We start from the raw sequence: 11219 nt of genomic DNA, 5'->3' as shown, positions 1-11219 counted from the left end.
ACCTCAAAATGTCCAGACCTGACACTGCATCACTCTATAATCATCACTAATTACATCAAACCTGACAGAGACGGGCAGTGTGATCAGACGTTATCTCCACTGAGCTTACTCCTGTCAATGTAATAACTTTCCATCACTGGGTTAGGTTATTGTATCGTAGAAAAAAATAAAGAATTCCTCTAACTGGTAGATCTAATCCATCTCTGATGGTTTATAGATTCCATTCATTATTTCTTTTTCAGTCCGCCCACGACAGCTAATTTTGAAGCCAGTGTACAGGTGCATTTAAATGCATTTCCTCTATTAAACAGTGAGTGTTTGTTTAGAAAAAAAATACATTATTGCTGTCAGTTTAACGTGTTAACGGCGTTAACGCAAACCCATTGTAACGACGTAGATTTTTTTATCGCAACATTAATGTTCTTTTTGGCCTGGCAAACTTTGTAGTTTTTGTTCACATATTAACAGCTAGTAACGTTAGAAAAACTACAACACCACACCAGATCTAGCTAGACCGGAAACAAAACAGGCACGTCGCACACACTTGTTTGGGCTTGAGAGGCCGCCAAAGAGTAGTAACGTTACGTTTTGAATGGATGGCGAGTGCGAGACGCCGAAATGGATGCTAGTAAGATTCTGGATGGAAAGTTAAGTGAGAAATGATTTGCTCCAAGTAAGAATGTTACGCGGTAATTGTGTGTGTCAGCTGAAAACTACAGTAGGCTATATGCCAATGTTTAATAAAAAAAAAACATTTGCACAAAGCAAGCCGATCCACTTTTCCATGTTAAGAGCATTAAAGTGAGAAAAAAAGGGACAAAAAGAAATTAAGGGACATTTAGAATTGATAAAAATGTGCGATTGAGAGTTAACTTTGACATTAATGTGATTAAACATTTTAATCGTTTGCCAGCATTAATTATATAGAAATACCAAGTCCATGAAATGCAATATTATAATTGCATTAAGCACTATTGTTTACTATATTCAATCAAATGACTCACAATGTCAAACAGCCCTTTGCCCCAATCCAGATAATAGGTTTTACCCATACAGAAGACTGAGCACAGCAGCAACTACTGCAGCAGGCAAAAACGCATCAATCTAATACGACTTCTCATACAATGTTTAGCAGAATTGAGAATAGTGCAGCCCTCAAACACACACGAATGGTCTTTACATATTGATTGATTTCAGTATTGCACCTATGTACTTGTCTGGAGTGCTTTTAATGTACGAGCCAGCATGGCCCCTCAGGTCCTCTGGCTCGAGCTTTGTAGTCGTTTTGAAGTGCAGGACAAAAGCCTTTGAGGCAGCTTTTAGCTTTAATACACTGAGCTGTTGGAACAATCCTCCCGAGGATGTGGAGTTTGAAGGTTTGATATCTTAAAACTTTTCCACCTGTCTTTTGACTAGAACACGTTATGGCACTTGATTTTATTATTTTTACGCAATTTGTTTGTTTTTGCCTTTTCACAATACCCTTGCATTTGAACTTTGTGTGTCCATTCTGTGTCTTCTGTTATGTTAATGATAATTTCTCTACTGTCTTATTAATGTTATTTATCGCTGACCTGTAAAAGACGTTCACGTGCTACCTGTATGAAAGGTGCAATATAAGCTAGATTTGTAAAGTTCTGGCTATCTGCCAAACATCACCTAAGTAGTTTCTTTAGCTTCCTTTGCAGAAACAAAAGTAATTTTGAATTTCGTGAGAAGCATCATTCAATTCAATTTAATTTATAGCAGTAATTCACAACGAGTTGTCTCGAGACACTACAGATAGAGTAGGTTTTAGGAAGAAACCTCGGACAGACCCAGGCTCTTGGTAGGCGGTGTCTGACAATGCCGGTTAGGGTTGAAATGAATAGTGGCAATAATAGTCACAACAGAGATGAATGGCCACGCCCCTTGACCTACTTCCTCAAACCACGCCAGGTGGAGACAAAACAAAACAGACAGAAACACAGGGGAAAAGGGAGAGAACACACACACAGGACCGGGAAGAACAGCTGACCCATAACATGTTTGCGCTTTTGCGCTTGGCACCCATGTACCACTCTCCAAGTAAATCTCTCTTTGAGTTCAGAAAACACAAAAAATAGGACCCCTAAGTGTGTTCTATTTTTGCTTATTCAGCTAGGCAGTTTTTTCTCAATATTTATCAATTCAGCCACTGCATTTGTTAGTTTATACTGCACTTCCAACACTCTCTCTCTCTATCTCTCTCTCTATATATATATATCTCTCTCTCTATGTATGTATGTATATATATATATATATAATATATATATATATATATTAATAATAGTGTATATATATATATTGTATATTATATGTATATAATATATATATGTGATATATATGTTAGATAATATATATATATGTATGTGTTTATGTTATATATGTATATTATGTGGTATATATATATATTATATATGTGTGTATATATGTTATATTATGTATTGTATATATGTATATTATAATTGTGTTTATTATTATATAATATAATATATATATATAATATATATTATATCTATATATATTGTATATGTATATATGTGTATATATATATCAGCCAGCTGACATTAAACAGCATTAATAAGCATCCATGGTCATCAGTGTTTTGATTGTTCTCCCTTCCATCAGCTCACAGCCATTAATACACTGAATATTTAATCATGGAACTCTTCCTCTATTACTCTACCATTAATGTAGCCTACATTTCATATCCCTTCACATAAAATAAATTAATCCATACATATCCCATCAGCACTGTTGACATTCACCTTCACTTTATAGTTCAGCGTGGGGAGGAAATCCCTGGGAAGAGAAAAGCTAAATAATTTCTCTGAGTTGCTCCGGGGCTTCATGAGCACCACTCATTAATTAAGGGAAATGTATTAGTCATGACTCCCAGCAATGCTTTTGCATATAAATGAGGAGTGTGTTTCAGTGAGTGTGTACATTTGAAGTCGAGACTGCCTCAGGCCAGGTCCTGCATGGCACCAAAAGACACTATTTATGGTTTGATATAAAAAAGGCACTTCTGCAGTGCAGCTCCATTGTAAATCAAAGCTTTCTTTTTAATGTATTGTTTACAATCATCTAAAATCATGTTATTCTTCTAGTTGATAACACATTAACTGCAGCTTAATCAGTTTGCTAAGCTCCGCAGTGGGACATGGATCCATAAACATGTTGCCAACAAACAATTAATCCCAATTTATAAGCAAAAACGAAATCCATCATTTTCCTATTTCCTTTTCTTATAGTTGTTTCTTTTGAAAAAATGTATGGATCCTATTTCCCCCTTCTTCTTCTTTTTTTACATTAATAGTGCATTACATATGCATGGGCGGCGGCCTCAGGTCAACTTCAGAGCAGCCTCATTAGGATCTTTCGGTGTGGGCTTCATTAGTGGAACATGTCGTATGTCTTGTATGACATTTTGATTATGGTGTGATTAGCATGCTGCAGCAGGCTAATGCAATGCTGAACTAAACACTTAAGAAATACTTAGAAACCTGAGTTGACAGAAATGTCATTATTATTCACTATTGATGGCATGTCAAACTCTCAATAGGACACTTATGAATCACAATTAATCAGTGTGGCGTGTCCTCGCCATTTCCATGGAAGTCATTTGGACACATAGGTGTAAAAGTTAAATAAATGAGGGCTGAATTCCATTTAGCTCTTTTGGTTTCAGGGTACTGGTATATTGTGCAAATTGTGTAAAATATACATTCCAAATTGGAATATAAATGGGGGGTTGGAGTTGAAAAAATATATACAGTATAGTAAGTAAGTTGCATGCATAGCAGACGCATGGGTCCATTCATTAATAAAAGTTCTTGGATGAGTTTGGATTACCAAAAGGTCAAAGTTGGAGACTGTCCGGGGGCTGCAGACCCTCAGGGCCACCAGTTCCCATGTGTGTCACTTGGTTTGTGGTCATTTGACACAGTGTGTTAATATGCACATTTATAGCAAATGAAACAAAATTGTTATTTCTATATTATTTCAGTTGATATTGTTATGACATAGTTACATTGACACTGGTCAAACTAGAGAATATTCCAGCAATAGAGTTCTTATTGCTTTTTTTTTATAGTTGAGGATTCCAACAGTGACACTCCTTCACAAAATAGTCCATATAAACTGGTCAACCTACTAAACTAAACAGCATAATCAATTTTTCTGCTGTCCACTTGTATCCTCAGTATGTTTCAAACAAATGTTTCTCATATTTCTGCCAAGATTTGACCAAATATAAGTGAAGTTAGCTGCTTATTATTTGCCATTTGCGATAACGTAAAACAAACTTAGGCAAAGGGGATAGGTCATCACGCTAGTAAAATGGAAGCCATATTTTTGGCAATATGGTTTTTAATGTTCATATCTGAATCTGATATCCATGTAAAAGCCTCCATTCATTGACTTTTTAGAGCGTTCCTTGTACACTCCAGCTTATAATATCTTGAACACTGGGGTTGTGTAATAGGATTTCATTATGAAACATGGCTCACTGTTGAAATTCATCCAAGCTTCAAACTTTTTTGATCGACCTTTCAGGCTACATGTGATGAGTGTTGGATACTCAAAAGTAAAAGGTTTTCAGTGAAATATTGAGGCGATGCAGCCAACCACCAAAATCTGAGTAACGTCAAGGTTATTTAGCAAGCATCTGGAAAGCAAAGCTTCCAAGAAAAGTTTTGTAGCGACGCTGCACCACCCGCAGAATTAAACCCACCTCTTATTCCCTCTTGCCTCAAGCTAACATCAAAAATATAAAAGTCAAGAGAGCAGTTCATGGTACCCAGCTGAATATAAATCAATGACCCTGAGCATGTACAGCACTGTGTAGTGTACCACCATGTTATTAGTGAGTCAGCGTTTCATGACTATAACAAATTCATGAAACCTATTTTCGTACTGCTGACCTTGCACTGTTTTCAATAATAAAATTGTCTCTTAGTTTTATAGTCCAAGAATCTATCCAGCCCATGATGGACTGTGCTACTTTTAATTCAAGGATATGAGGGGAAAGATGCCAAACTTGCAAATGCAGGGTTTTGACATGACATCACTTTTACTCTTGACTCTTTACTCTTGTGATGAATTTTATCCACAGTGATTGGTTCAGTTTGCATCCCTGCAGCCACATGTATCCAAATCATCTTAAACAGGCAAATTGTGCATTGTTAAATGCTTTGATATTTTGAGTTACAATAACTGGATAGAAAGTATTATTATTATTTTTACTGTACTTTTTGGTACCTTTTGAATTTAATGTATTGTGTGGTTGTGTTTTTACATGTCTACTGGATTTACAGATGTGCAGGTGTAAGCGCTTTTAAAGCTCACAAATAAAACAATTTCTGTAAGTAAGTAACTGTAAGTTACATGGAACAGGTCAGAAACTGTCTCTAAAAATATGCGAAAAGCATAAAAAAAGCACATTGTCGTTCACAGGTGGTAGTCTATTATATTATGTTTACAAATATCGGATACTTTCCCCCCTCTCTGGTGTCCTCTAAGTCAGAAGAAAAGCTCAGCTGTGGCTTCATATTCTCAGCCAACTAGCTTGTTGATTATGCTCATCAGTGGCTGCTCTGCACAAAAATATATGAGCATTTTCCAAGTGACCTCTCCATCTTGCACACAACAAACACACACACATCTATTCTGACTGTGGAGTTCCTCTCTATGTCTCTCCCTCAGAGCATGATGAATGCGCCAGCGGCCACAATTTGTGTGATGAGAACGCCATCTGTACCAACACTATCAGAGGACACCTGTGTACCTGCAAGCCGGGCTACGTGGGCAATGGCACCATCTGCAGAGGTAAGTTCCCGCCCTGGAACAGCCCTCCAGACACACACACACACACAAACACACACAAATACAGACCCAGACCTTCCTCCACATCCTTTGATGATGGCTGATCCCCTGCTCCGTAACATCATAGTTGGTCTGGTTCACTTCGCCTTCACATCACCTAACTAGGCAGCAGGTGCCACAGAGATGATGAAAATTAATACTGGAGCAGTTTCAGCCGGTTTTTCCACATCTGTGCGTCCTCTCCCTCAATGCACAACCTGCTCCCTGTTGACCTGTCGCACCGCCCAGGTGCCTCACCCGGTTGGTCCTACAGTGTGGAGGGAGGAAAGAGGGCTGAGAATGAGATGAGAAATGTTTTTGTGCAGTGTGTGTGATTTTGTGTGTGTACAACACTAACAGTTGCTTAATATATATACACAAAAAAACTCTTTGTTAAAGCCTCCATTCACCCTGCTGCATAAACCTTTAGAGCATTCTTAGTACACTCCAGCCTAATGACTAAAGCACTTGTGGATTGCGAGAATTAGAAAATGAAAACTGAGACAGACAGTGATTAAATCCAAGTGGAAAAGTGCCTCAATAAAAGAAAATTAACAAATCCTGAAATGGATACTAAACTCAACGTAGTGTGGTAGGAATTTATTTGGCAAAGGTTTTTTTTCACATCCAGGTTACTTATCCACTGTTTTAACAGCATTACAATGACTATATGCCAATGCAGTTTACACCTGCTTCATGGTGAAATATAGTAACTTCAATGCTGTTCAAACAATAGATATATAACCTATATGAACATATATAGTCAGTTATTACCTTTAAGGAGCCTTAACTATGTGGTTTACACTATATTGTAGTCAACATTAAGGATGTGCTAATTACCTTTACGTTCCTGATCAGTTATAAAAAGATCATATTCATCAATTTCCTGCCCAATTCTGTACCGTACTCTCTTCACACACACACACACACACACACACACACACACACACACACACACACACACACACACACACACACACACACACACACACACACACACACACACACGTGGCAGAGGCTACAAGCATGAATTGAATTATTTGTATGTTTTTGTATTATTTGTTTAATATTGGATGATACTTACATTAGAATGACTGTATAGGTTAAAACAATGTCTCATAACATTTAGTATATTTTAAACCAAAAGCTGGACTTTGCAATATCGCTGAAATAGATGCCAGTGGACAGTTTTGGAACACAAAAGAGCCAATGCAGGTGCATAAAGCGAGTGTTTTAACAGAGAACATTTTGCTTTAGTAATAACACATGATTCAAGCTTCAGGTTACTCATACTAATCAGTTTCAAAGTTTCAGCTTTGGCAAAATGTATCTGAAAACAGGCCTGTTGCCATGTAACGTGAGCTTTGAAAGTTTAAACATCTTGTTATTACTAGGCTCCCTTGATATATTATTTGGTTTTAGTAGCTTGTCACAATCAATGAAGATCTTTTGCCAATAAACATTGGCTTGTTGCCTGAACTAGCCATTTTCACTGGCTGGCCAATTCAGAAATGGAACCCACAAACTGCGTGAGCATAGAATGACATATTTACAACAAGGGACTTATTGCTATTTAATGATTTCCCATTCAGGGGAAGCTGCACTGTGTTTAACAACTCTTTTATTGAACTCAGCAATAAATTGAGAAATAATAAAAAAAAAAAATCCATTAAATTACATTTATGTTTGTTTACCAGTTACATGAAAAGCACTTTGGAAGCTTGCAGTGGCATTTGTTTCTCTATTGTATTTCTGTGACCCAGTATTAGTGTTAATGCAAGTGGATATTTATTGAGTGCTGTGTAGCTGTTCACATGCCCTCTACCATTTAGGTGTGCGTGCATGCACTTTAGTAGCCTGGTCCTACATGGCTCTCATACATTTCATTTATACAGAGAGTCTTTCCACTCGCCATTGATAAGTGTTAACTTCCTTGAAGGCTGGTACTCTGTTGAAGTTTAAAACTATTGAATCTCCCCAAAGCCAATTGCTAATGTTTGGCATTGGCATCACTAGCATTAGCCTTATCCAAGGAGGAAGGCCACAACATCATTGCCACCAACGAAACTCAGCAAAGATTGTTCTTGCTCGGGCTTTAACTTCTGGATGTTTGGCAGCCTTGCCAAAACGGACCGAATGGCTTTGCTTGTATCTTTTTTTGCTGATTGGACCGCCAAAAAATTGCCTGGAGAAAACACAACATTATACCGCAAACCCAGGCGTAGTACTGAAGGGAAATTAAAATTGAGTGTAAATACGTAAGGAGGGGGGAGGCAGGCTAGCATATTGGGGCTGTTGGAACACATTCCAAAAGTTGAATCTAATTCGAATAGCAGCAGCAGAGTGGCAATCAGGAGAGTCTGGACTTTCAATACAAACACTAGCTACTCAGAAAGCATTAAGATAGTGCAGGTCACGACCATGTCTAGGATTTTCAGAAATATAGGGGGATCAGTGAGCGGCCCCTCCCCAAATTGCATAGCCCTGGTCGACCTATGGCGTAAAGCCATTGAACACCCTTTTTTTTTTCTTTGTCACCTTTGGAAGTCTATCGGTAACGTTAACAGACAGTATGTGAGTCTAATAATGGAAAGCCAAAAATGAAAAGGGTAAGGTGGCACGTGGAACGCATAGAACAAAACCTAAAACATGATGTCGCGTTGCCAAGGTACCACTATCACTAGATCTAAACAAATCAATCTACATATAGATGTGACCAGCAGCAATGGCTTTCTTAAAATAATATGCATGGGTTATATGATGTTAGTATATGTTTTATATGTGACTAAGTTGCTGCCTAGCAGGTAAAACATGTTATTAAAACACAATGTACTAGGTAGCTAGAAAGGATGCCACATGTCTACCACTTTGAACGTTTTTTTTAGATCCTGTGAAACTGCTGTTTCGGTACTCTATAAAAAGATGGAATAACAGGAAGTGGAAGGCCGGACTTAGGTTGTTTTGTTCTAATCCGTAGCTGTGTGTAGCCTTCTGTCTTAGCCAACCAAAGCTGGAAGTACACATTGGGTTTTGAAAACATTACATCTAATCAGTTTAAAACTCAGACCCTCCACTTGCCTTGTCTGGGACCTGTAAGGTAGGTCAGTGGCTTCCCTTTTCTCAACTTATGCCGGCTGTGGCACAAGTTAGTGTATGCTCCAGCCCCCGGGACAGGAGCTGTAGGTTCAGGGAAGATGAAGCAGGACAGTCGATAGCAGTCCATGTAGGGCCCTCATGGAGTCTGAGGAGACTCATTAGAGTGTTGGCAGCTTCTACAAGCCAGTGGAGAAACTCTGCTCGAGTACAACAAATATCCCTAGGGTCCATTATCAGTCCCCTGTCCACCTGAGTATTAACAGCCATGTTTACACTGGAGCTATGGATGTGAGAGAGGGACACACACTGTACAGTATGTATTACCTTTTTTAAAGCTTGATCTTTGGCTAAGTAACCAGGAAGTCTGAGATGCATACCTCTTTTTTCAGGAAACACCTAGAAAAAACAGAATAGATAATTTGGATATTAGGGTTTTGTTCTAATAGTTGACTATATTGTGACTATTCATTTTGTGTCATAAACATTATAAACAAGTCATAAATGTTTATGATTTTTATCATAAGTGTCATTCGTTTTTTGTCGTGACAAGTTGGCTTTTTTTTTTTTTTTTGATTATGACAACTTGACATTAATCAAAGTGACATTACCAGAAGTTGTCTTCGTCATGACAAGTTGACATTAAATTTGTCTTGATTATGACAACTTAATATTAATCTAAGTGACATTATCAGAAGTTGTCTTGGTCAGGACAAGTTGACATTAAATTAGTTTGGGATGTCTTTGTAATGAAAACTTAACATTAACCAGGATAATATTACCAGAGGATGTCCTTGTCATGACATCTTGACATAAACAGGGAACCCATCTCATTTTGTGTTCATGACATCTTGACATAATGATTATTATAATTAGATGTTTAAGGTTAGAGACCAATTCTAACACTGGTCAGATAGGTGTGTGATTGGATATTTCACAAAACTGGCTTTCATGATACTATTATGACAATGTAATGGACAGAGTCTTAGACCTCAAGTAAAGTGATACAATTTTAAGTTTTTATTAAGATATCATGGGTAAGACTTGCTGTCATGACAACATTATGACAGTGTAAATAATAAATATTTTGAAGTTAAGTAAAGTGGTACCATTTTTATTTGTCAATAAGATATCATGAAGGATAAGACTAGCTGTCATGACACCATTATGATAGTGTAACGAATACATTCTTTGACCTCAAGTAAAGTGGTACCATTTTGTTTTGTCATTAAGATATTATGAATGATGAAATGTCTTAAGAATTGCCATCACACATCAATTTACCTTAAATAGAAAATCCACCTCTTTTTGTATTCATGACATGTCGACATCAAGGTTAAAATCATTATAAGGTCTTTAAATGAATGATTGTGTCAACATGTGGTACTGGCATGAAAAGTATACTCTTTCTATTCATCAAAAAACTTCCATAACACTATACACTTTACCTTGCATGGCAGCTAGATTCTAGCGGGGAGATTATTCATCACACATATCACAAGAAAATCCATCTTGTTGTCTCCGAACAGCAGCAAGCGGAACCAATCAGCATCCGGTAAGGAGCTACTGGCAGCAATAGGTGCGTGATAGCTGCTACTGTTGGTTTAAAACAATAGGCGGCAGACATGATAGACAGATGTTTCATCCAATCACCTGCCAGGTAATCTGTGCCTGCCCTTTTCCAAACGCTTTCCAATGACAGATTCTCAGATGGTACGAACTATCTGGCTCGCCTACTATACACTAGCACTAAGCCAAACTTCTCATATGCACAACCTGATTTGCTTATATAAAGTATAACATCTATAAACCTTTTATATTCATTTTAAAATATCTAAAAAATTAATTTCCAAGACTAAGAATCTCACCAAGCAATCAATACCACAATTCAGTCGGTGCTGAAAAAGCAGCAGTTTGATATGAAGCACTGCTCATGTCTAGTGCTTAATTTGGAAAAAAAGAAATCCCATGAGCTCGCAAAAAGCCCTTTCATGTCATTTTCATGACTGTGTGTTTATGCTTGGCCGCCGTCCAAGAAATGGGAGTACCATTAAGCATAATTAGGCTTTGATTTTTCAAACTACTTAAACATGATTTCAATAAACTTTCAGCAAAATATGTTGCATCATGGGATATCAGTTGCTGTGAAGGAGCCAACATCAACAGATGAGACCGATCTTTGCCGGCAGCCTCAGTTCTGTTTCCACTAACATAGAACAACTGCAGCTTTGGAGGCTGCA

General features: G+C 37.6%; 1 protein-coding gene across 1 annotated transcript in view; it reads left to right on the top strand.

The window, feature by feature from the left end:
• The window catches only part of LOC116693743 (protein kinase C-binding protein NELL1), a 296583-nt gene that overhangs the window by 218733 nt on the left and 66631 nt on the right, over positions 1-11219 (top strand). Inside the window, exon 14 of the mRNA XM_032522965.1 lies at positions 5728-5850. Within this exon, the coding sequence (XP_032378856.1) occupies positions 5728-5850 (123 nt within the window). The remainder of the gene's footprint in view (positions 1-5727; positions 5851-11219) is intronic.

This window comes from Etheostoma spectabile, chromosome 1 (assembly GCF_008692095.1).
Source record: "Etheostoma spectabile isolate EspeVRDwgs_2016 chromosome 1, UIUC_Espe_1.0, whole genome shotgun sequence".
Classification (NCBI taxonomy): Eukaryota; Metazoa; Chordata; class Actinopteri; order Perciformes; family Percidae; genus Etheostoma; species Etheostoma spectabile.
Note: the sequence above shows the minus strand (reverse complement) of the source record. Positions and strands in the feature narration are given on the sequence as shown.